At 38.2% G+C, this 26,303-nt stretch overlaps 1 protein-coding gene and 1 long non-coding RNA gene across 2 annotated transcripts in view; one reads left to right on the top strand and one right to left on the bottom strand.

Moving 5' to 3' along the window:
* impg1b (interphotoreceptor matrix proteoglycan 1b) overlaps positions 1-8,065 on the bottom strand; it is a 19,460-nt gene extending 11,395 nt beyond the window's left edge. The window contains exons 1-10 of the mRNA XM_036209997.1: positions 8,035-8,065; positions 6,944-7,159; positions 6,088-6,254; positions 5,980-6,008; positions 3,466-3,500; positions 3,318-3,364; positions 3,055-3,234; positions 1,502-1,554; positions 1,068-1,267; positions 651-992 (exon numbers count right to left, since the gene is read on the bottom strand). Coding sequence (XP_036065890.1) covers positions 651-992; positions 1,068-1,267; positions 1,502-1,554; positions 3,055-3,234; positions 3,318-3,364; positions 3,466-3,500; positions 5,980-6,008; positions 6,088-6,254; positions 6,944-7,159; positions 8,035-8,065 — 1,300 coding nt within the window. The remainder of the gene's footprint in view (positions 1-650; positions 993-1,067; positions 1,268-1,501; positions 1,555-3,054; positions 3,235-3,317; positions 3,365-3,465; positions 3,501-5,979; positions 6,009-6,087; positions 6,255-6,943; positions 7,160-8,034) is intronic.
* An 848-nt stretch (positions 8,066-8,913) lies between these two features.
* LOC112153211 lies at positions 8,914-10,485 on the top strand. Its single transcript, XR_002920474.2, has 2 exons — positions 8,914-9,182; positions 10,076-10,485. It is a non-coding gene; the product is annotated as an uncharacterized LOC112153211 (long non-coding RNA).
* The last annotated feature ends 15,818 nt before the right edge of the window (positions 10,486-26,303 follow it).

Raw genomic sequence — 26,303 nt, 5'->3', positions numbered from 1 at the left:
AGCTGAAGGACAGTGCGTATCACATTTTTGTGCGTCCTGTCTTGTATTACAAAATAAAAATCAATGAATTTGAATAAGCACAACCAGTATTAAGGGTTACTGGATTATTAAGCTAAATTTCTATTTTTGAAAAAAATCAGGAATTTTAAGTGTTTTTGAAAAATATAACAAGGGTCACTTATTATCTTGGATTTCATTTTGGTTTGTAAGATTTAAATTTCTGGCAGAGATGCACCAACAACAGTGAAATTAACTATTTTTATTTAATCACTGCTGATATTACACTTGCTACTACTACTTTTGCTGCACTGAGATGATCATATGTGGCCGGGTGTCTTTTATTTTGAAAGGAACTTCTATCAAAAAGTAAAAAGGCCATTTTCTTTTAATGTTTGTGTTTTATCAATGCTAAATGAACGACAGTCGATTTATGTTTATCATAGTAGTAACAATCGCACAAATACAAATACAAATCCAATTTTTTTAATGGGTTAAGGAAGACTTTGTGACTCCTACTGGGTTGTAGTCAGAGAGAAATCAACCCGAATGACTCTTTCAGTGTTAAAGGTTGCAGACCCCTGCCATATACAAAACAACATTTTCTGGACTTTTGTCATTTGAACTTAAAATTTAAACAACAATGGACTTACCTTCTCTCGCTAGCTCCTCCGACTCTGCCTGACCTCCACTATAACGCCCATTTGGCATCTTCCCCTTCCCTTCAGCGTCCTCCTTAGGTTTTATAAAAGTTTCCAGTATTGTAGCTTGTTCTGGTGACCCCTCCTCTACAGGAGTGGCAGTGGAAGGTGAAACGTAGGGCACAAAGGGGTGGGATTCTGTTTTGATGGTAGAAACATCAAGAGAGTTTTCGAGCACTGTCACAGTGGGGAATAAACTCTTTGCAAGACTTTGGTCCTCTGCCGTGGTATCCTCAGATGGCAAGGTCTCAAGAGGGTTTATTTTAAGTTCAGCAAGTGGATAAACTGTGTTTACTGAAACAAAAGCACGAGAACACCTGAAGAGCTTTTTATCACGACATTTACATCAGCGATGAATATTATGCTTACCAGCTTCAAAGTTGAGCGTCTGTATGTCCATAAGTAGTGACGGCTCCCTTCTTAGGGCCTTGACAATGATGTGCCTTAATTTTGGAGCGTTTACATCCTCGCCTGCCTCTTGGTCGGGATCCTCCAAACCCTCAGGGTCATCACTAAGCTCTGTTTCTCCATTAAAGACCACAGCGCATCGCACTGACACGTCCTCCAATCTAATCAAGCACAAAAAGAAAATCCCACCGGGAACAGGATGATTTGTTATGCATGTTTAAGCAAGAGGATATTTCTAAACCTTAGGCCAAAAGATAATGTACATTTTCTTGAAGAAAATGAAAGTATTAAGAGGAAATTACAAATCCTTCCTTTCAAATGTTTGTCATGAGAGAAGTAAACAACTTTAACCAAATGTCAAAGAAAACTTTGTACAAAAACTTCATTCTACCCACCGAAATCCCAGAATGCGAATCTCCTTGAATCCTGGAACTTTTTCAAACACATGCCGCATCTACAAAAAAAAAATGTGGAAAGTTGCTGTGACAGAAATGACAAAGTCATTATCATTTTGTCCATGTTAAAACTCAGAGACTAGATCATGCCACTTTGATCTCCTTGACAGCTAAATAAATTATAAATTTGCACAGAAATGCCAAAAACCTAAGAAAAAATAGAGCAGTGTTCTCATCTCACTTCTACAATAATATGAATAAAGAATAAGCAGTGCTTCAAATGAACAAAAGTCAGACTAGCATATACTGAGGTCCCTCGTTTATCAGGGAAGTTACTGTACGTTCTATAAACCCGCAATAGACAAAATTACAAAGTAGTCTATCTTAGTATTCACGATTACTATAGATGTTTTGAGCCTGTAAAAGCCCCACTACACACTATTATAGACTTTTCTCAGACAGACATTAACATTTTCACATTTTCTCTCCTGTTTTAACCCGTGGTATATCGCGATATTTCATTTGGCGATACTTGTATCGACTTAGAATGCTGAGTGAAGTATATTAATTATCTATGAGCGTCTTTCAGTGTCTTACTTTTGTTTTCCACCTAAACCCCCGACCGCGAGTTGGCAGCACAGGACACTGAGCCTCTTTGAGAAAAAGAACAAGATCTCACAAGAACCAACTCGTGTTAAATGTTGAGTCAGCCTCATGGTTTTTGTTGTTATGAGACATGTAATTCTTCATTTTTACTTGAAATGGATACCAAACCAAAACTATGCCATGTTATTGCCAGGATTATATAAAAACTCAGTGGTGCTTTGTAGCGGGCTCACATAAAAACGAGTGAACCAATACAGCTGCGCTGCGGGTCAAGCAGGAAGTTTTAGCTTCAGAAAGTTTTTTCTAATATTGCCTGGGATATATTGCGATACATATCGTATCGTGAGACAAGTATCACGATATCCCTAGTTCTAACACTCAAAGTTGAAATATTTATTGGAAAAAAGGCCCAAAATTATAGAATGAAAGCTAAACACATTTTTTACTGTACTAAAGATGGGGCAAGGAGGAGATTGACACAATGAGTCAATTTAATGTACTGTTAAAAAAAGTGTGAAAAATTGCACACAAAAAAAAAATTAAAAACAAGACTGTGAAAGGTAAACAGCGATAAAGCATCGAACTTTGAGCCGGGGTTTGCTGACATCAACATATGACAGCAAGATAAATTTTTCTCAAAGTTTGTCTTTTGTGCCGTTAAGCCAATAAAAGTTGTCGTGCAGTTTAGCGTCTCCTTTAGTGCCTTGTATTTACTCTGTGATAATCTATATGATTGGATCTTACTATTCCAGGCCCATAGTCATTGAGATTATCGTAAATCCTCAGGTTGCAACCCTAAAGCTGTTAAATCAATCAGGGTGAGTTTTACACCTGGTAATATTACAGGAGCTGGTATTTACATCCAGCTTTCAGTTGCGTCAGTGAACCAAACGGCTCTAGTGCTCTCAAGACGATAAAGATTCATGATTTTGCTCATGTCCTTCTCAAGTTTCAGGAGGTTTGTCAATAATTCGCACCTTTTCTCTGAGCTCTCTGGCAACATCTTCGTACTGCTGGACCTCGGGGTTGCTGAGCAGTTTGCTGTACGCCGGGTCTGCAACGGTGATGCTGAACTCAACCACATATTCTTCGTAGTTGCTTTCTACATCCTCAGGATACTTTTTGATCTGATGGGGAAAGACATACGATACAGATTAACAGGGACTAAGGGTGCGACAGTAGCGTTGTGTGGAACCACTAACCAACGTACCACATCGGCCTCAGTCGGAAGTAGAATCAGGGGTGGAGTCCAGGAGCCTGAGTTTCAACAGCAACTCCAGTTACATAACAGTGTTTATACCACCTGATGAATTCATTTAGTCATTAAAATGTGTTTGATAAATGAATGAGTGACTTACAATCACTGCCAGGCTCTGGAGTTCCAGTTATAAAGCTGAAAAAGAAATGACTGTGATAAGTCTCTTGTTTTATGATGGAAATCTAAAAAATGTATATTGGAGACATGAATTGCTTCAACCCTTTAATACCAGGTGACACCTGAACAGCACATACTCTTGACATACCCTAACTCTTTGACTGTGTGATCAACATGATCACATGATTCAGCTGATTTTGATGCAAAGAAAAACAGCTTTTCATATCGGGTTTGCACCAATGCAACAATGTACAGTAATGTTGAGTGTTGCGTAACAGCACAAAACTGCTTTTCTCAGCAACAGAATCAGGTAATTTATGTTAATTGTGTAAACATTTCACTATTAAGGTGTTGCATATCGGAACAAAGGTGTTTTTCTCTACTTCAGAATCTGTGGAAATTACGTTATTTGCGAAAACATTTAGACTTATGGGAGTCCAAAGAAAATCAACACTGAAGCTAAAGCTCTGATGTTAAAAGGTTGATTAAAAAAATGTATTAGATCCATTCAATTTTCGTGGATTTTGTCTAAGCCTTAGTCACATGCTTGTGTTGCCAACAAATTTTCATCCCCAAGTCATCAGATATTAACATTTGGTTAAGGCCCCTTCCTTAGCCAAATGTTAAAGAAGGAGCCTTAGATTTCCATTTTGACGTTTTGGGTTTCCTCGACTTGTAAAATCAAGGATCCGCAACCCTCGGGACTCGGTACCGGATGCGATACCGGACACGCACTGGTCCTCAGGATACGTTCTGTAGGGGTACCCTAACCTTAACCCGGCACTAGTTTGCGTCCGGTACTGCATCTGGTCCAGTGTTGGGTTTTGGTACCGGTGCACTACATGTCGTAGTTCTGGACCGGTTCTGGAGGTTGGGGGCCCATGATTTAATGGGAACAGCCAGTACATCAAACAACAACGACTTGGGGACACCAAAAAAGTCAAAAAGTGACGCGGAGGGGTTCTTAACCAAACATCAATATGTGACGACTTGGGAGTGAGAATGTGTTGGTGCTGCAGGTTTTTGGGTTGTCCGGGCCCATGGAGGGTCATAGAAAAGAGCAGCCACATCTTAAGAGGAGCACAGGTGTGTCTTACAGTTCCTTTGAAGCTGCCTTAAGGGGCATCATGAAAATTTAACAAATTATTGTTGTACGTGTGTTAAGTGTATGGTAAAGTATTTGAAAGGATAATGTAAGCTGCACACACGACGGATAGGTTATGTTGTGTTACGGTGCCCTTATGTCACACTCTAGTTGTGAGTAAGGTGGTTCCTTACTGACAGGACGGAAATGCTTCGCCCACAGGCTGTGCAGGTGATAAGCAAGTGCCTGTATGCCCACAAAAACTACAGTCTGATTGTCTAATTCTTTCATTTCTAAAGTCAAATTAGAAAATTAGACATGAGCGCAGGTTTTTCACTAAAACAATTCAAACTTACACAGGATTTTGGGAGGTTGAAACAATGAAAAAGACATGACATCCCTGCCTGCTGTCCATTTCACAATTACTTGCTCTTGCTTTTTGTATAAGTGATCACAATAACGTTTTGCCTGCAGCATGCCCATAGGAAAAAATGTGGACAAATACTTTTCCACTATGGGCTCACCAAGCGGTCCACGACCTTGATATTTCATGTGGGCCACTTGCATTACCTGTACACGATTGCCAATTTTTTGCCTGCAGACAGCTCGTATCGATATCTAAGGACAGCTGTGACTAAGGTTTTTGTTATGGAACATTTATCCCAGAAACAGTCCTCTTCCTAAAATTTAAATAATAATCCTTAATCTGGATATCCTTGTGTGCTGAACAACTAAAAAATTATTTTAACTTGTGATAAAAAAGCTTTTCATTTTGATCTTTCCCCAGAATGAAAATAATAGCAATATTTCCCTTCCTATCTATTAATCTTTGGGACTCAAGTGGCTTAGTTTGTGCTGACAAAATAAAAAGTATTCCCTCTCTGGTACAGACTTCATAAATTGGATGTAAAAGTTTTGTTCAAAGAATTTTCAAGATGAAGAAAAATAACAATTCTGCTATTAATCTTATGGACTCGAGTTATTTATCTTAATGTCTAAAAAATGTTAACATGCTCACAAGTTCAACAATTCCCATTTTTTGAGAACTCCATAATTTGAAGTAAGGAGGAAAAAAGTTTTATGGTGATCTTTCTCAAGAGTACAAATATATATTTTTCTATATATTAATCTTCTAGGCATAAATGATTTATAAAATACACACAAAATAGAAACTGTACCATTTTTGAAATTATAGGGTCCCCATATTTTAGATGTGTCAGGAGTGTCATACGTGCAAGAAGGGTATTGTGTGCACAGTAGGTTATTTTCTTTATACTGATAAACAATAAAAATAACTTCTTGGTGCTGCAGAGGCTCCATATTTTTTATGATGTGTAAATACAGTTTTCTTTAGAAGCCTCTCTAAAATATAAAAGCAAAATACTATCAAACACCAATAACATCCACACCTACCCTTCACTTTCAGCTTGCTCTGCAACTCTCTGCAAAAAGAAAAAAAGAAAGTATTTAGCAAATTGAAATAAATTCCCAATGAACTACTTGTGATCTTTTACCGCTCACTTTGGCAACAAGGTCCAGATGCTCCTGAGAGCTGCTGAAATTCTGGGCCAGGTCATCCATGCAGAGGTTTTCTTCCTGGCAGGTGTAAACCCATACTCTGTACTCCTCTGGGTTTGGCACTCTGTCCAGAAAGATACGAAATGCTTCCCAAATTGCCTCTTGACAAACTGAAGAAAGAACCCCCCCCCCACAAAAAATAAAAAAATAAAAAACAAATCAAATGTAAAAATGTCAGTAACACAATGAAGATAAATGAAAAAACAGAAATGTTGATAAAAATATAAAAAATGATGTGGGCTAAAAAAAATGTCTTAGAGGTTTTTTAGACCTTACAGAAAAGAATTCACTGCAGTGTTAAAAAATTAATTTGGGCTGCATAGTATTCTATCATAAATTATGCATTTATTAAAACACTAAGGAGTCTATGACTGACATAAAATAATAAAATTGTGGGTGTACCAAAAAGCAATTTTTTAAATGTTGTTAATGACAGAAATTCATTAGTGGAAGTTCTTAATTAAATCATAGTAATTGGTAAAATTCTTTACCACAGAATCCCCAAAGCTACTAATGGTCTCATCTTTTGTGGGTAAAGCAAGCATCAAATTGTCCAATATCTTGGTGCCTGTGGGGAATTTCTTTCTCAGAATTCTCATTTCTGAAGCAATACTATTATTACCTCCAATACAGCCAATTAAAATCTTGCTATTAGAGCTTCTGGTGCTCAGTTTGATTACAGAACATCCCCAAACACCTGCAATGACCAACAATCAATCTCCATAGCAATAGGAGATGTTTCTATTTGTTGTTTTCATGTCAACCTCACTTCACTTCAACTTCTTGAGTTTTTCTTTACCTCTGAGTTTGTAATAGGCGCGATGGCTGCCGATCACTGCTTTAACCGTCTCCTGTGGGCACACTTTGACGCCTGTGGTGAAGAGCGTTGACCTCTTAATCCGATACGTGTCCTGCTCTGCTCTGACATTGGTTGCGTGTCTGATTGGTTTGGAAGCTTCCAGAAAGTGCCGGTACTTTGCATCTCTGAGTCCAAAGATACCATGGTCACGAAGTTCTGCAAGAGAAGAGATTTTTAACAACAAAGCCACATATTAGCTTCTTTTTCTGAAGTAGTGAAGGAATTCCAAAAACTATTAGACTAATTTTACGCAATTTTCTTAATAGGGTAGTAGCATACAGACATATTTCTGCTTTGTTTCAGCATTTTTTTTTTTAATCTTGGTCATCGTAGTTCAAAGGTAGAGCTATTGACCTCTGTTCAGAGGATTTTAGGTTTGGATCCCGCCTAACCCATGAGTGGAAGTGTTCTTGAGCAAGACACTGTACTCCACATGGCTCCTGGTTTTTGAAGTTGGGGCCAGTGTTTGTCAGGGGAGCTGCCATCAGTGTGTGAATGGGACTGTAGAGCTCTTCGGGCCTTAAATCAAGGTAGAAAAGTACAATATAAGTATACGCCATTTGCCATTTTAAAATAGGAATCAACATTGTTTTTCACTTTAACAGGATTTTCCTGATAATCATTAATGAAATGATTTCATTTTTTGATTCTTCACTTTGCATTTAGCTGATCAGGTTACCAAACTCGCTCCCAACATGGTTCCTTCAAATAGGAGACTGATAATTACAAAAACCAAGCATACCGGTGCTGCTTTTTGTACAAACTACTTCATTTGGCAACTAAATCCCTGTAACTGTGCCAGGTAAGTGCTGTTCACATGATAAGTGCATGCTCCTTGCTCCATGCTCCATTTTTCTCCCGCAGACAACCCATATCTGGCCATAAAGGCACTTGTGACTAATGTTTTACTAACGACTTGGCATAAGGGGACCGTACGACAGGGTCACCCGAATGTCATAAGTGCGTGCGACTTGCATTAACCTGCTCTCCCCTTAGGATGCACCTTGATCCAGCTGTTCCTCTCCACAAACCTCCACGGGCCGGTGCAATCAAAAAACCCATATCGATCATACAGGTCGACCACTGTATACTTAAGTCAGGTTTCCACCAGCTTGCTGTAGAAGATATCATAAATGACTTTTGATGCTTATGAAGGTGGATAACAGATAAAGGCCTACATACATATACATTGTTTTTCATATGTGCACATTAGTAGTTAAGTCGGTTTATGTAATTTTGCTACAGTGAGGCAAATAAGTACTTGAACACCCTGTCATTCTGCAAGTTCTCTCACTTAGAAATCATGGAGAGGTCTAAAATTTTCATCTTAGGTCCATGTCCACTGTGAGACCATAATCTATCCATCCATCCATCCATTTTCTTGTCCGCTCCTTCCCTTTCGGGGTCGCCAGGTGCCGGAGCCTATCCCGGCTACTGATGGGCGAAGGCGGGGTACACCCTGGACAGGTTGCCAGTCTGTCGCAGGGCCTCAATCACACCCATTCACTCTCACATTCACACCTAGGGGCAATTTAGAGTCACCAATTAACCTATGAAGCATGTTTTTGGATGGTGGGAGGAAGCCGGAGTCCCCGGTGAAAACCCACGCATGCACGGGGAGAACATGCAAACTCCACACAGAAAGGTCCCAGCCGGGATTTGAACCGGGGCCTTCTCGCTGTGAGGCAAGAGCGCTAACCACTGCGCCACCGTGCAGCCCGAGACCATAATCTAAAAATAAATAAATAAAAAGCTGGAAATCACATTGCATGATTTTTTTGTCTAATTTATTTACAATTTATTTATTTTACAAGTATTTAATCTCCTGAGAAAATCAATGTTAATATTTGATATAGTAGCCTTTGTTTGTGATTACACAGGGTCAAACTTTTCCTGTAGTTTTTCACCAGGTTTGCACACTCTGTAGGAGGGATTTTGGCCCACTCCTCCACACAGATCTTCTCTAGATCAGTCAGATTTTGGGGCTGTCGCTGAGAAACAGCGTTTGAGTTCCCTACAAAGATTTTCCATTGGTTTTAGGTCTTTAGACTGGCTAGACCACTTCAGAACCTTGATATGCTTCTTACAGAGCCACTCGTTGGTTATTCTGGCTGTGCGCTTCAGGTCAATGTCATAGTGGAGGACCCAGCCACGCCCCATCTTCAATGCTCTAACTGAGGTAAGGAGCGTGTTCTTGCAATACATGGCCTAGGTCATCCTTTCCTTAATACAGTGCAGTTGTCCTGTGCCATGTGCAAAAAAAACGCCCCATGGTATGATGCTACCACCCCCATGCTTCACAGTAGGGATGGTGTTCTTAGGATGGTACTCATCATTCTTCTTCCTCCAAACATGGCAAGTGGAATTAAAGTTCCATTTTGTTCTCATCTGACCTCATGGCTTTCTCCCATGACTCCTCTGGATCATCCAATTGGTCATTGACAACTTTTAGACAGGTCTGGACATGTGCTGGTTTAATCAGGGGAACCTTTCGTGACATGCATGATTTCAAACCATGACATCTCAGTGTATTACCAACAGTAACCTTAGAAATGATGGTCCCAGCTCTTCATTGACCAGTTCCCCTTGTGTAGTTCTGGGCTGAGTCCTCCTCACCTACCTTAGCCTCACTGAGACCCCACGAGGTGAGATCTTGCATGGAGCCCCAGTCTGAGGGAGATTAACAGTCATGTTTAGCTTCCGCTGTTTCCTAATAATTGCTCCAACAGTGGATCTTTTTTCACCAAACTGCTTGACAGTTCCCCCGTAGCCCTTTCCAGCCTTGTGGAGATCCACAATTTTGTCTCTGGTGTCTTTGGACAGCTCTTTGGTCTCGGCCATGCAGGCTGGGACAGACATCTTTGTGCAGCTAACCACCTCAAACAGGTGCCTCAAATGCAGGATAACTGGAATGGAGGTGGACTTTTTAAAGGGTGGATTAACAGAGGGTTAGAATTTTACCTGATAGACATGTGATCAAATACTGACGTGCAGCATACAAATAAATTATTTTTAAAAATCCCACAATTTGATTTCCATTTTTTTTTTTTTTTTTTTTTTTTTTTTTTGCAGATCATGTCTCTCCCAGTCGACATGCACCCAAGATGAAAAATTCCGACCCCTCCTTGATCTCTAAATGGGAGGAACTTGCAAAATCACATGCAGGGTGTTCAAATACTTTTTTGCCTCACATTATGTCTGGGATTCTCAAACAAAAGTAGAGAGTTAAATGTGTAAGTTTCAGGATAAAAGAGATGGTTCTGTTGTGAATTAAGTTATAAAAACTCATGAACTGCTTCTGTTAGCAGGAGTCACATCAGCTGTGACTCATGTTTAGGAATCATTTTAAAAGCTCATAACAAGAGAAAGAAATGTAAGATTTTTTTTTTTTTTGTGAGACATTTCCCCGTGATTCCCATGAAACCACGTTAAAGGTCAGTGTGTCATTTCACACTGTGTGAGACGACAAAAAATTTGCTTTAAAAAAAAAAAAAGGCTTTCATTGTGATGCTAACTGGCACTGAGCACTAGTTACGACAATAAGCCAGGATTTCAAAGTCCCTTGAACTAGAGAGCAAATAAATCCTCCTGCAGGTTTTGAAATGAAGCTAAGCTGGAAAACAAAACATGTTAAAAAAGGAAAAAAAATGAGGCCAGTATGATTATTATGAATAAAGACCTGTTACAGTTGTGTTATTCATAAACTGTTATTGAAACTGTTGCACCAGAACATCCATGCACACAAGGTCAGACTTTTAAACAGATTATAATAAAAAGTGAAGGTTTTATTTACAAAACTAGATTTTTTTGTTAAACAAAAGGAATCTACAATTAAAAAAGTATCTGATGAGCATAATATATGTGGTTTAAGTCAATAAGGTAAAATTGAAAAATGTTGCAGAAAAACGTAAACTACATTTGAATGTAAATCCACCTCTTCCCCTCAAAGATTTAATGCAAATAAATTGAATTTATTTCCTCAGAGCACATCAAATAGAGTTCTAACCGACCTCCTGGTTTTCATGCAAATGTGTTGCATACGTACGCCTGCAGCTGTGTGGTTTAGCACTAAGGTTAGCCTCCTCTCTGTGATTACTGAATCATATAGTGTTCCTCTTTAATTAAAGTCCCATCATTGGATTTACTTGTCACTTGGCAACTGTTTTATGTTCTTGGCATCCAGGTAACGCAAACACTCATGTCTTCATCCTTCTATAAATGTTAATGAAAGCGCCAGCCCAGAGCAGAACGTTCCTTTATGCAAACAGAATTCAGAATTTGTCTGCAATATTCCAAGTAGAGTGAAAATTCTAGATTCCTGCTATGATGGGTTCTCATGTTTGTATTGGCAAAACCTAAGTAAAAAAGTGTCTAAAACTCAAAGTATCAGAGATGAAAACTATGACTTAGGAAACGAACTCAACAATACAAAAGATCCATCACTACAAAGATAGCAGTTGGTGTGGAAAGTGTTTTTAAAGGGATTGACACATTTGGAGCTTTGCCCCAAATCACCTCTCAGCTTTTAGTTTGATGACTTCTTGACCGTTAGTCATCGTCACAGTGTGGAATTTTATTTTAAATATCAACCTAGGCATTATTTTTATCTAATTGAAAGCTCAACATTTGGATATTTAACTCTAAATAAAAATGTTAAAATTATATTTTTTTGATCCAGTGGTTCTGAAATATAATCTTTTACATAGTTATAATAATCATTACTAGGGATGCAACGATCCACTTTCTTCACGATTCAGTCAAACCTCGATTCTTGGGTCACGGTTTTGTTTCAGTTCAATGTATGATTTGTGTTAGAAAACAAACAAAAAAAGTCTGAAAAATCCTTGTTTAATTTGATGATAGGCTAGTAATAATTAAGAAAAAACCTTTAAGTTGGCTCACACTTAGCCTGGTGTACTTTCAATAAATATCAAATCCTTTTGACACTAAACGTAAACATACTGATACACAGTAGAAGTGCAACGATACACTTTTCACACAGTTCGGTTCACCAGTGTAACATACGGTTCACTTTTAAACTGAGAATTATGGCATAACTAATTATAAGGGTACATAGGTATACAAAGTTATTCAAGCCATTGTTTGTGATGACATGGTGATTCCACCATTGTCCACCATGTGCAGCTCCAACAACTGGATTCAACCGCAGGAATTTAGTAGTTATTGGTCTGAGATTAAATGTGAATTGAAGCATCAAGTCAAAGTTCAGTCAACGTTTAACCCTTATGCTCTATTATGGGGTCCATATGACCCCACCCTTACATTGATCTGCAATCCCTCCCATGACAAAGGTGGACAGGATTTCATGTGTGCCACGGACACCAGTGAAGATGAAAAATTCTTTAAAAAAAAGTTCAGCGCCATGTTTTGTGGGGCCCAGATGACCCCACTTTTAATGTAAACATGCCTAGGATAGCACAAGTGTTAATAGCTTTGAGCATTGCAGATGTGTTGCTCCAGTGCTATAAAAGTTATCATGCTTTTCCCTAAAAAGTTGAACCGCAGATATGTCGTATAGCCTAAAAGTATTGAGTTTGTAGTTTTTGTTTAATCCAAATCTAGCCTAGTATGAAAAGCATTCAAACAATGCAACTCAATAAATCTTTCCATCAAATGTTTTCGGGTATATTCAAGCGTTTTAGGAGCAGACGTTTTACATAAGTTGTTGGGGATTGGTAAAGCTGGTGGCCCCCTATACGCACACGCACTGACACGAGCGTTGCGCCAGAGGAGGGAGAGTTGGAACGGGCCTGAAAGCCCACTGCAGCCGCAAAAAGGCCTCGCCGCAGAATTACAAGCCAGAAAAGATTAGCGTCCCGGGACTCAGCGAACAGAATGGCTTTTGTTTCCTTCCGTCTAATGAGCTCACCCGGCCACATCACACTGAAAATAACAGTCAGTGATGAACCCAACATTATTATTATGTGTATAAGTAAAAAGCTATTGTATGCCCCACCAGTTTAAATCACTGTAACTTTTAACGAGCTCAGAAATGGCATTGTCGCCATTTGTCGTTTGACCTCCTACAATTGAACATCGTTGCGAGTTTTAGCCGATATTTTACTAAATCTGGCGAGTGAAATTATCTCTAATTTTTACAACAAAAAAAAGTGAACCTCCTCTTGATCAGAAATGGTTCTGGAAGTCATAGAGCCAACATTTAAACTTATCATACTCACAAAAACAGACCCAACGCGGTTGCCTTACTCCTTACCTCTGGTTTTACTTGCTTGGAGGGTAAACAGACACACAGCAAAGAGGACTCCAGACTTCAAAAGCATGATGGGGAATTCTATGTGTCCTTCAAGCCCCGAGTGATCATTTGTGAAGAAAATGCAGTCAAATCCAGAGCCTGTTTATCTCAAGTCCGTCAAATTAGGATGAAGGAGCCTCCTCATTTGTGCCGACTAACTTGTAGCATAGTCCACTCTTATATTTGCGCTCTGGCACCCTCTCCGCAGTGATTATTTCCTAGGAGTAGTTGGATCCTTGTAGTTTCCTTCATGGATGGATGAGCAGTGAGTGAGCAAAGGGAGGGAGGAAGAAGGACAAAATATTGGGGTGCAAATGAAAATCCACAGTCTCCTTCTACGTCCCCAACCTGGCTACAGTGACGAGGTTAAAAAAGCAGGGTCTGTTTTGAGTCTAATCTCTTTACCTTCTTCTTGCTGCTTGTAATCCTCGTGGGGCCACGTGGCCAGCTGGCCTCATCCTGTTAGTAACCTTCTGGACTCTCATCTGTCAGATGAGTGAACTTGGGGATCTGCCAGCTCTCCACACAATAGCACGAGACGGATAAGTGACACCGAGCCTGGTGTTGTCCCGGAGATTTTTCCTTCCCTCCCAAAGCTACACTGTATTTCCTCTGTGTCGCTGTAAATCTGTAACTCTCTGAGATTATGAGTACCATGTGAGGTCAGGATTGGACTTTTGTCGTGTGCTGCACGTCCCCTGAAAACCGCCTGGTTGGTGGGTTTCATACCCATTAAGTTCATATCCCTTGTTTTCTCTTAACCTTGATGCTTTTAGATAGATAAAGGAAGATGCATTAAATCTTTCTTTCTCAAGTTCCTCTTAACAGAGTCAATTAAAAGCAGTCTTTTACTTAATTCTTAAAAACAACTTTTCTTTGAGCTGTAATGACCGAGCTGAAAGAAATTAGCACAGACAGCAGGAGGCTGTCTCTTCACTCGTCTTTGGGGAGGATCAGCCTTGTGTGTTATTAGTCAATTCTTTAGATCCTAATCTTAAAGGCCTACATCTTAAAAACAAGGTTATCCCCTTTGAGTAAACAGACTTGGCAATTTTTGTAAAAGATTGATGTTACAGATGCTGACAACTGTTGCTTTGGGCAGTGAAACCCCAGGTCACTTAGTACTGGGCCACACAGAAAATTCATTTTCTTTTTCTTCTGATTCTGACCTATGTTTTATTTAGTAAAACTCCCAGAATCATCTGTCTATGACACACTTGACAAATGTCAAGACATTAGCTCGATTATGTGTCTTAGGGTGTGTTCGGACTATACACATTGGGTTCTCTTAAAGTGAACCAGAGTTCCTTTCCCCCGATAATCTGGTTCGTTTCCAGTTGGACTGAACTTCGGTTCGCTCTGACATTCCTTAGTCTGAATACGTTCTGTGCTCGGTGCGGAGCAATGGAACCAAAATGGCTGCTGAAGCCGGGCTTTAAATGATATAAACAGAGAGCCGTGGTCAAAGGTACAGCTACGATGCAACAGCAACTCATTGAAAGGTGGTTCGATTAATGCACTCAACTTTTAACTTAATGCACATTGCTTCTCACATCGTTTTCCTGACAATGTAATAAACACTTATCAGCGCACCTTCTTAGCCGTCGTCTCCTCAGTAACCCCCTTTCCGCATCCTTCCGCTGTACAAACAGTACCTGACCTTAAAATTGGTCAGCAAAATATAAAGTTTGAATCAGTGAACTACTGTATCCTGACAAGGATTGCAAAGTGTACGACTTTTATCATTTCCACCTCTTGTGGCTTTGCCCCACCCTTGTAAATTCTGGCCCATTACTGAAGAACTCTGTAATCACATAGTTGTGTTTACAGGCTTTAGTTTGAAACTGAAATCTCTGGTAGATAGACGTCAGTCTGAATACAAGTGCAAAGTTCAGGACTGACCAAATTAAGTGGACTCGGTCTGGACCAGTGGACATTTCCAGGAGACAGAAAAAGAGCTTTCGACTGCGAAATATATAAAGTCAAATCTAGGAGTTCTACTCCACATATGGATTTATTACAACCTTTGTTCAATGCAGCAAGTGTTTCGTGAGCTAACACTAGCTTGAGCATCTCATAAAAAGAAACACTACACTCGCAGTACACTTGTTTTTGTTGCGGAACTAGCTTTTCTTTTTTTTTTTTCTTGCTGCTGTTTTCACATCTTCGCTTTGTGAGAGACGGGCGAGCTGACTTTACTCCGAACAACAGAAGCCTAAAAGAACGGAGAGCTGAGGGTAAAAAAAATCCAGATTTTCCCCAAAATAAATAATCTCAAACAACAAATTTGAATTAATCGCTAAAATCAATTTATTGCCCAGCCTCACTCTGATGTTGTAAGGATGCTGCTAATAAAGTTTATATATTTATTAATTATTTTAGAAAATAGCAATGTTGGTGAAGTTTCTATCATTTTCATCTATCACCTATTTATTCAGTTGTTTTTATCAGTAACACCTTCAAGTTGGACGAGGCCAAAGTTGGCATCTATTTTTCTTTTTAGCTCCCACTTTGACGGTTAAGGAAAAAGTTAAGGGAAAACCTATTTATCACAATAATTGTCATAAATGTAATCCACATAACAGTTTGAAACGTTTTCCTTGTAACTTGAGGGAAACCAGAGGCTTAAAAAAAGTGGACACCAGTTTCAGCCTTGTCCAGGCAGCTCCATGGAAACATCGTCTATCATTAAACAGATGTGTGGCCTAAAAAAGGTTGTGGACTGTTGGCTTGTTGACTGTATTGGGATTTCTGATTTGTCTTTACACACACATAAAGTTAAGTTACATTACATTCTGTTACTATCAGGTGAAATCAAAGACATTTTAGGACCGTTTGTTATTTTGTCATTAAATCTGCCAATGTTCTGCACAAAAAGCGTCTAAACCTGATGGATGTCAAGAGACGGAAGTTAATAATAATGTCAAACTGTCTTAAACTGAGATGTCTTTGTAACATTTTCTTTAGCAGAAATCTATCATGAATCTTTTCACGTTTGTTTACATTTTATACCATTTTAAAATTGACCTATTTTAACATTTATGCCATCTGCCTGTTTGCCTTTTTTTGTTTTCCTGTGAATAACAATGGCTAAACTGTCTAAGATAAAAGAGCACTTGCATCAGTCATGCATTGAATTTTAGATTAGTTATGTACATTTCATCTCCAGCTCGAAGGGGAGAGTCAAGGGTCAGGATCAATATAATTCTTCTTTTCCATTGTGGATACCACGTGGTTGCAAGAGCTTATTGTAAAGCAGCTACCACAAGTACATTGGAATATTAAAAAATGAATAATAGTCCGACTCCTATTGGAAAGAACTGATCTATTTATTCAATTTTTGACATTTCTTTTTGAAGGTGATTCCACTGATTTCTGCACGTTTTTACTTTATGCCGTTAATCCTTCAGGATTACACCCAATAAAAAAAAAAACCTGATATCTCAGTTAAATTTAAGTAAATCATTTTAGCTTTAATGTAAACTTTTGTTAGATTTTCAAATGTTCAATTAAAGTACAAAAAATTAAAACATAAATAGCTGTGTCACATCATCATTGCCAAATGTTTTATTTATGGCCAAATCAACCCGCTTTTGAGACTCCTGATCCAAATTTGTATTCTACACTTGACTCTGGAATAATTTTATGCAAACAAGCTTGACCTTTGGCCACTGTCTAATGACCTGAAGGTTGTCCACTGAAATTATTCAGGGTAAACTTTATATTATTCTAAAATAAAAGTCGGGGTTGTCATCACCAAGAAAACATAATTTAATTAGATTCAGTCAAGATGTGTCTGCAAAAGACACATTATGCACCTCATTAAAATAATATTTTTTATTTAAATACCCAATGCTGTGATGAATAGACAAAAAAAGGGATCAAATTTGGGCCAAAACGATTCATAACCTTCAAGAGCATCATTTATAAAGACTTATACATACAAAAAAGTAGTGTCAAGCAGATGAAAACTTATCGAAAGCGTCTGTATTTATACAAAAATGTATGGGAAAAAGATACATTTGTTTGTGCAACTTTCAAATTGACATTGAACCTTGTATGAGGTTTGTGGCCTTGCCACTGAACAGTGTTTCAGTTATTTCTGGGACTTCAGCTTGTGTGATGGGCTAGGCCACTGCTGGGTGATCATTCTCTACTTCCTCGGTGAAAGACGTACCAACCACCCTCAAGGTATCCCTTCTTTCAAAATGCTAGGTGTAAGTCAACGGCTCACCACCAACCTGACAGTTCATTGGGTCTGTGCAGCATTTTCCTCTGCCAGTGAACTCCACTCATCACCAGGTGGTGATGAGTTAAAAGTGATGCCCTTTTCTTTGCCCATAAGGGCAAGATACACATCTGAAGGTTTGGCGGGACAACTGCATATTTGACTTCTACTTCTACTTAGGGGTCCTATTGCTATGTGTTCTGACGGAGACCCACAGAAGTCCAATACTTGGTGTTGGACCTCTTCCAATGGGTCCAGGTTCAGCCCAAAGAGACTAAATGGGATTATCTTCCCAAAAGTCCAATACCTGCAGGAAGGACTACAAGGGGAAATTCCATCTAAATGTGGGAGGTGGTCAGGAGTGTGTGCCTCAAAAGGACATGGAAATGGACTCTAACCATGGGGACATGTTACCTCACTCTGGTATAGAACCTGAGCTAGTGGCTAAATGGTAATGGATAAAGGTGGTTGGGGTTGCCTTCACACAGTTTGGCTTCTGAAAACCCAACTTCTTTAAGAGGGTTTGACTCTTTGGCTCTCTGGCGGGAGGCTCATTCATGTTTGCTAATTTATTCTATTTTTCCTCTGTTCTACGGGAAGACATTTCCAACCATGTTGGGAATAACAATGACACCTGGAATGGTGTGAACAGTGGGAACGACCTCCCTAATCTAAATCTTTTTACCTAAAATTCACCTTATGGAAACATGACAGTTTAATTAAATCTTCCATTTGTTGAAAAAAAATGCTTGCGCATGGAGAAGGCTTTTGAGGCCTATCGAAATTGACATATTTTGCAAAACTGCAATGGAAACACTTTTTTTTCAAATGAAAGGAATCCCGTGACCAACGACTGGATACCACGCTTAGCGGACACCGCAAGCGGTCCCACAGCATCACACAGCTCATCAAAAGTTGAGCGTGTCATGTGGAATAGGAACCAAAATTTCCCAAAATCTCTTCATCCGTAGCTGCTCCCATGTAGCTTGCTGCTCTATGGTCTGAATAAGACGCCAACATCTCCTTTGATAGATGATGATGAGCACTAATGCCGTTACAGAAATGTGAACGTATATGCTGTAAATCAAAGTTTCTTTACATCCGTTGCCATGTTTTTGAATGACTTATTGCGTGCATTGGTTTGTGTTTATGCCGATAATTATGATTTAATGGAAACTGTGTCATTGCGAAATGTTGTTGGTTATTTATACATTTTTTTACATTTCAATAATTTCAATAGTTTTGCACATGTGTAATAAAAATACAGCCAGTAATGCCAGTTTGGGCAACATAACAGACATTTTGTTGATTCCATAAGAAACATTTGAACTCCTCTAAGTTTGGCTCATCATAGGACGGGTCTGTGATAGGAGACCCCATCAAGGGTATTTGCCCCAGACAGCCTAGCTGTGAGGATCACTCTCAAATCCTCCCACTGCAACAAGGTAGCATTTTATGAGGGGCAAACCCTGCTGTAGGCAAACAAAGCTATATCTTCCCTGCTGACATCTCCATAATCTGTTTCCTGACTGGCTGATTAAAGCTGCTGATAAATCTTTGCATGTTTATTTCCTACTAACTCTGACCTTCTATGGATAAATCAGAACAATGTGGAAGGACAACAGACACGCAGTAATGCACAGCAGACCATGAGCTGTTATATTCATAAAGAAATGTACTTGGGTCTGCAAATTTTGTGTGCAATATTCTACACTAAAAATCAATCAGTTTTGAAAATGACACCCTGTGTGACATTAATGTGGCTAATTTTCAGTAATATGTTGTGAAAAAGTCTTCTTGGTTAATCCATGTTTACTTAAACACCTTAAAAACATGTAAAAAGCTGTTTATAACCTTTTTATAATTAACGTTGATGTTTTTTGGCTAAGCTAGATTGCTAGATTGTCCCATGCTAAATGCCACTAATGCAGGAATTTGTGATTACATTTACATTTTGTCCCTAATTTAATTGGTTTAAAGATGCACTTCGATAACGACTGGTTAAATCATTATGGAAAAAAAGCTAAGCTAGTATTTGTGTAATTAGCTTATCATTTTAGCTGTCATAATCTTGTTAACCTTGGCAGAGAGGAGCTTTTTAAAGGCACTTCATGTAATGTTCTTTTTTAAAGTTTTTTTAAGGTAAATATGAGTGATAGTTGATTTGGAGTCATTTTTTTAAAACAAAATCTTGTCAGAAATATGGATGTCTAAATTTGCAGAAGATAAATAAGACAAATACCCTTCTTAAGAAATCAGTTTGTTTGAAATATGCACTGTTTTATCAGAATACTTAGAGAATTACCATTTTCCTGCATTTTTTAATGTTTTGTTTTCAATAAAACATGTTTTTCTTTTTATAATTGGCTGCGGAGACAGGCATGAAATGAAGACATTACAATTTTCCAAGCTCATTATTACCACACTCTGCACAGGTCCATCCAAGGATTCAAATATAACATGTATTGCGTTTCCACAGCTTTTGACCTTCTATTGGTGAGTGGAGAAGATGAGCGCCTCAGGGTGAGCTGTCTAATATTAGAGTCAAGCACGTCGTAACACTTCTCTTTGAGGAAATCCACTCTGGGCTGATTATCACAGTGATCTGTAAGATCTGCTGCATTGAAAGTGTCACTGTCAGTGAACTAAGTGACTGTGCTACACTCAGATAGCGACCTGGCTTTAAAGGTCGCAACTGATGTTCTTATGTAATCTATCAAAATGATCTTGTGTTTCAAAGTAAGTACACAGTACTTTGTTTGTTTCTACAGTAAATTAAGACACTTTTACATTGGGCTGTGTGGTTCCTACCAGAGTTCATTCTACATAAATTGTTTCATTTGAGGAAGTGTGAAATTAAACAAGAACACCTATTCTGCTTAAGGTGAAGGAACCTGGTTTGCTTGGTTTAGACGCCCAGAGAAATCAGATATTTAGAAGTAATTGGATACTGTGGTCCCTAGCTTTAACACAATTTAAATTTTGCGGTCTCGCTGATTTTTACGGATTGGTTGTTGCCCATTGTTAATCAATCTCCTCTGTGCCGTGTCTCCTGTACCGAATGCATTCAGCTTTCCAAATTTACCAGCACATGAATTGTTGATCGTGAGTGGATCTTTGGTTTAATTCGATAAAACTGGAATTATTTTTTATGAAGGTTTGAACTTTTGAAAATTTAAACAAAAGACAGAAGTGTGAAACTGTTAATGTTGGTCTGAGAAAAGTATATTAGGTGTGTAATGAGGAGTGTTACAGCCTTAAAACATCTATAAGATGCCTACTTCACGGTTAATTTTATAACATAACTCCATCGATAAAAGAAAACTTCAACTTTGAATTGCATAAAGTTTAGGGGGTTAATTTTAGCAACAATTTGATTCATATCATAACTTGTGGTTGTTGATATGATTTATAGTCAAACTTGGTTGATTTTAAGCAATCCAAAAATCAATTCAGGGCATAGTTAGCCAAGAATTCAACCAGTAGGACCCAGATAAATACCTGGGACTGAACAGTGCAGCTGAAGTTTTCAGTGTAATCAAGTGTAAATTAAACGTGTGCACAATAAGGTAAACAAGAATTAATGATTAATCCATTTACATTTTAATTTCATAAAGTTCAGCCCACTGTTATTTTTTTTCACATTAAAAAAAAATACAAATGGAACATTATTAGAACAAGATGCCACACTGTGTGGTCACGTCTTTGCAAAACTCAAAAGTGTTTCTACACATTGGACTGTTGATGATTTTTTGCTGCCACCACATGTGTTGTCTGCTGTGATGACACTTTTATAATGAAATAAACCTACCACAACTCATTCTAAATTGTATTTTCCAAGATCAATATGACTGATTTATTTCATTTTAAACAATTTTTTAATGGTATAGGTCGATTTGATAAAGAGTTTGCCTCAGACAAGTCAAACTGGTTTTATTGTAGAAGTATAAATTGATTAATCTATTAGGTCGACACTCCTAGTAATTATGATTGCTGAGATTTGAAAAAATCTTAGCTCTACTTAGAGCTTTTGAGTAATTTCCGATGGCCAGAGGACATAAGGATATAGGAACTGTCTAACTTAGGATGGGCATGTCATTTTATTTCATATTCATGTTCCTCCCGTCGTCCTTATGTTACACTACAGTTGCCCAAATTTCTAAAACACCAACAGAGGGCAGCATGTGCAACAGTTCTGGTAGAAAGTAAAATCTGAACCACATGCTCTCAGTTTTATTTAAGCTAATCAGTTCAAGTTTTGTATTGAAATCTGTAACTAAAGATTCCTGAGTTCTCATTGCCCACTCCATGTTTTTACTATGGAAATTTAATTCATAATCTAATGATTATTCACTAACAATCTCTGCGTTGCCTACATGAATATTCAGCCACATTAATCTTTCTACTGAGAGAAATATATATATATATATTTTTTTTTAATTACATAGTTTGGCCTGTCCTACGGCCCTTTCTAAGGAACTATTGACTTAAAACGAAAGGAAGGCAAGGATTACATGCAGGGAAAGTCTACACCAGCTGAAACCAGTGATAGTGTAATTACATATGGTCAGTGCCTCAAAGGCCAGAGGCTACATGCCTTCCAAAAAGGCATCCACTCAGATGCTCATTGGATGATACTCAAAGCCATTTCTTCAGACATCGTTGCATTTCAATTAAGTAAGAATATGTTTTTTTTTATCTTACAATAACCTACTTTTGAGTCAGTTTCTGCTTTAAGTGTTTATACTGTGCCACTTTAATGCCCAAGACAGAAGCGGAAAAAACCTTAAGTATTACGAGACCCTTTTTTTTTTTTTTTTTTTTTACAAATGCCAACCGTAGTACTGTGCTTTTGAGTGTGCAAACCTTTGTTAAACGGACTACATCCCATTTTTGTGGTCAAGTCTACAATCTGCCTTTACAAATAAATCCTTTCCTTTCAATATTTTCTTTCAATTGAATGATTGAGGGGCTAAAAAATGGCATTCCAGAGAGTTTTGAATTTAGCAGAAAAGAGGCGGAGGGTGAATGTATGAGTTTTACTGAAGCCAACATCTATCTGGACTAAAATATGATAAATTCAGATGCTATTTCAAAGTAAGAAAATCTGGATAGTGTAGGTCAGAGACAATAAAAAATTGAAAGATTTTGATGATCTAAATACCTTAATGTCGTGTCCTCTAAAGGACTTTTTGACTACATAAATTCCTGTGGTAAATGTATTGTTTTTTTGTAAGTTACCATTTGTAAGAAGAGAGTAGGTACACACAAAGTACCTTTTGGGTACTTAAAGTCATATGATAAGTTTATGTGTGTTTCATGGTATTTTCCATGTGTAAGAAATTCATGTGGAAAGTTTATTGTCCACCTAAGTAATACTTACGCAAGTACCGTGTACCCACCCAATAGGTGTCTTGTGGATTGTAGGTACAATGCAAGTACCTCGTAGGTACCAGGTAAGCAGTAAGTAAAATAAAGCCTTACCCACCTGAGTACCATTACATATTCATTTTTCCTCTTTGAAACTATTAAATCTTTGGTTTTCCTGCTTTATTTCCCAAGTCCCATCGATACTCGTCCTTTAGTGTCCACAGTGAGGATCCAATCCATCCAAAGAACTTCAAAATCTTCATCTATGCTGCCTTTCGCTCATCCTCTTGACTTTTCCTTTACGACACCTTGTAGATCTTGCATTCTGGTTGACACTCTTGCCATCTCACACTTATCTCCAGCAATTCCAACCTGCTTGCTTTGGTTCTTTTTCACACTCTACTTCACTCTGAACCCTTGACCCACCTTCTTCACCTCTTCTCTTTCCAATATGTGGTTCCTTCGGGGCTCTTCTCATTCTCTCGTCTCTTTTTCACCACAAACCTCCACTTCTCCGTTTTCCTCCACCTGCTTCCTGCTCCCACTACAGATGACAAATAACAGGTTTCAGCTGTTAGATGCTTTGTACTTTAGTGTCTGGTCACACATTCTCACTTCCCAATGTTGGGAATTAGCCTTACAATTCTACAAGTTTCATTAAAGGTCACTGCTCTGTAATCCACATACTGGCTATGAAGCATGGCACCACTTCCAGACAATTACCAAAGAGTACTTCTGAACAGATCAGCTTCTAGGAAAACTTTAGTATAAAGTATATGTGTTTTAAAAAACACATTGTTGTGCAATTGCACTTCAAAATCACAAGTTGTTTTTTTTTTGAAAAGCAAAGAGGATAAAAGTGCAGCAGTTAATAAGAGAGCCAAACCAGAGAGCAGAACATCTGTAAGTTTGAGGACAGCGACACAATTTTTAGGGGAAGCGGGACAAATGTACACACAAGCGTGGGGCCATCTGAGTTTGAGGGAGAAGGAGAGCAGCAAAACATAGTGTGAAAAACATCATTTCTGCCCTCAGATTTGACAGAAAATAAACCTTTTGAGTGTAAAGTCCCATGCAGAAGAATTCGCCAACAAGGCAAGAGGAAGGAAGTAGAGATCAAAAGTGAGACCGACAGCTGTTAATAAAATTGAAGCACCGCAAATGACATGTTACATGCGATTGGTACGTCTGGAAAAGCAGCGGAGGCAAAAAGTTAAAAGAAGCCGGGTTGAGCAAGGAGAAAGAGGGGAATGGCAAAGGAACAAAGAGGAAGAAAGAGAGTGAAAAGTAGAGAAGGAGGTCAGGTCAACTGACGGCGCATCACAGATGCATTTCTGTCCTGGTTGTTAATCCACGCTTGCTTACAGCCCACAGCAGCAGCAGAGAAACATAAATCCACCGTAGAGCATAAACCTGTAAAGTGTGTCAGCTGACGGCAAGCACGTTCTGACTGTGATGTAGTGTTTCGGAGATGCGTCATTTTCAACCGCAAATATCCTGAATGTGTGAGGCGAAATTAGAACTGAAATGTGGAGCTTTAGCATTTCTGTTCTGATTGGTTCCGTTTGTTTGCACATTTGGGGGATCAGGAGGTTTTCGATGAGGCGGGTCGGACATTTCTCAACTCAGGAGAAAATACGAAAATGACCAAAAGGATTGTTTTCTCATGTATAAAACAGAAGTAATAAAAGGCGGAACTTCTTTTTCATGAGTTAAAAACTCATAAAACTTAGCTGCTTTGGCTCCTAATTTGCTATTTTCCTCATTACTTGTGAGCACAGATAACTACAGTGACCTGGTAAAAATGTGGTTTTTGGAATGTTGATGTCACCGCGGGAGCAAAACAGGCGCCCGCCACTGTTATTGAACAAGCTGCATTCGTTTCGTTTGATTTATTGGATGGCCTTCATGCTCTTTCTGCTTCGCTTGAATCGAATCAATTACCTTCTTGCCAATTACAGTTGTAAAAGTGTTAAGGTGAGAGGCATCAGAATCTGAGCTGCTCAGATTGTAGAGAGGCTACTGCAATTCCCATCTCGGTTGTATATCTGGCTTGAATTCTTCTTTTTTTTCATAAATGTATTTTTAACCCTTATAGCTGCTGGCCAGTGGAATTCCAGGACAAGGAGTTTGCAGCACTAACTTCAGCCAGCAGTTCTTATATGTAGTTATTTATGTTCTGAGGGTATTTAAGAATCAAAAACTATAAAACAATATAACACGATTCAAGGAAAACCCTTAACAATTAAACATATCCTTACAAATGTACTTTTTTATTTTCAACTGGCCCTACTTTTTGTGTTTTACCCATATTTCGCTAATTTGCAGCATTTCATTTTATCCAGGACTCCACTTGATTTAGCATCTCCTTAAAAGGAATAAACACTAAAGAATATATATCTATTTTTTACCAATTATTGGAAATAAATTCAAGTATGAAGGGGTTAAGAATAAGTCTAGGTATCGCCAATTATTTCCAGCTTCGATTCGATTCACCAGAGCTTAGATCGATTCAATTCCGATGTTTTTGGGGGGTTTTTTCAATTCTTTCGATCCACTCAATTCGATTTGATTCAATTAAATTTTGAGTTTGCACATTTAGACACATTTATTTAGAAGTTATTCATAATATCTGATACAGTTCCCATACTGTAAAAAGTATTAGTGAACTTATATAAAGACTGTTAATCATACAGTGTTACATGGATTTTCATACGGAGAATCTCCAACAATTGTTCTGCCTCTCCCGGAGGGTGTTTCAGTGTGGCCACTAGGTGGCGATCGCGCTATAGCATTACACCTTATTCCAGAAGAAAAAGAAAGTTTGAGCAAAGAAACTGTTTTAGACCACAAATGGTTACTTTAAAAATATTTCCTTAAAAGATTTTGCGACTTTAGCTTTTAGCGTTAGATCAATCTCTACTTTTATGGATCAATTATTGATCTATTAAACTTAGATTCAGATCAATAAATTGATTTTTATTAACCCAGCCCTGGTTAAAAACCTAAAGACTCAAATTTAATACCACTTGTGGGCATTGTCTTTTAAACAATACAAATCTGATAAAAAATGATTTAGTCAAAATCAGTAACAATAACATAAGGATTTTTATCTGCAGCATTAAAGAAAATTCCTTTATTTTCCTTAAATTAGTCTGTAGTTTATTTGTCAAAAATAGTTAAAGGAAAAACAGCCATTATTGTATACACACATATTTATATTAGAAGCTTGATCTCTTATAATGGATCTCACATGGATTTTGCGTCTGGGATTACATGAAGACACAGACGGATGTCAGATCTGTGGTTAGATCTTCAGATTGATTGGATCAATGAGTTCCTTCAAAAACTGTGATAATTTGAAGAGTTGATGCTGTTTTGATTCAAGTCAGTTTTCTTTCTCTTTTTTTTTTTTTTTTTTGGTTTTT

This window comes from Oryzias melastigma, linkage group LG22, assembly GCF_002922805.2.
Source record: "Oryzias melastigma strain HK-1 linkage group LG22, ASM292280v2, whole genome shotgun sequence".
Lineage (NCBI taxonomy): Eukaryota > Metazoa > Chordata > Actinopteri > Beloniformes > Adrianichthyidae > Oryzias > Oryzias melastigma.
This window is presented reverse-complemented; position numbering and strand designations above follow the sequence as displayed.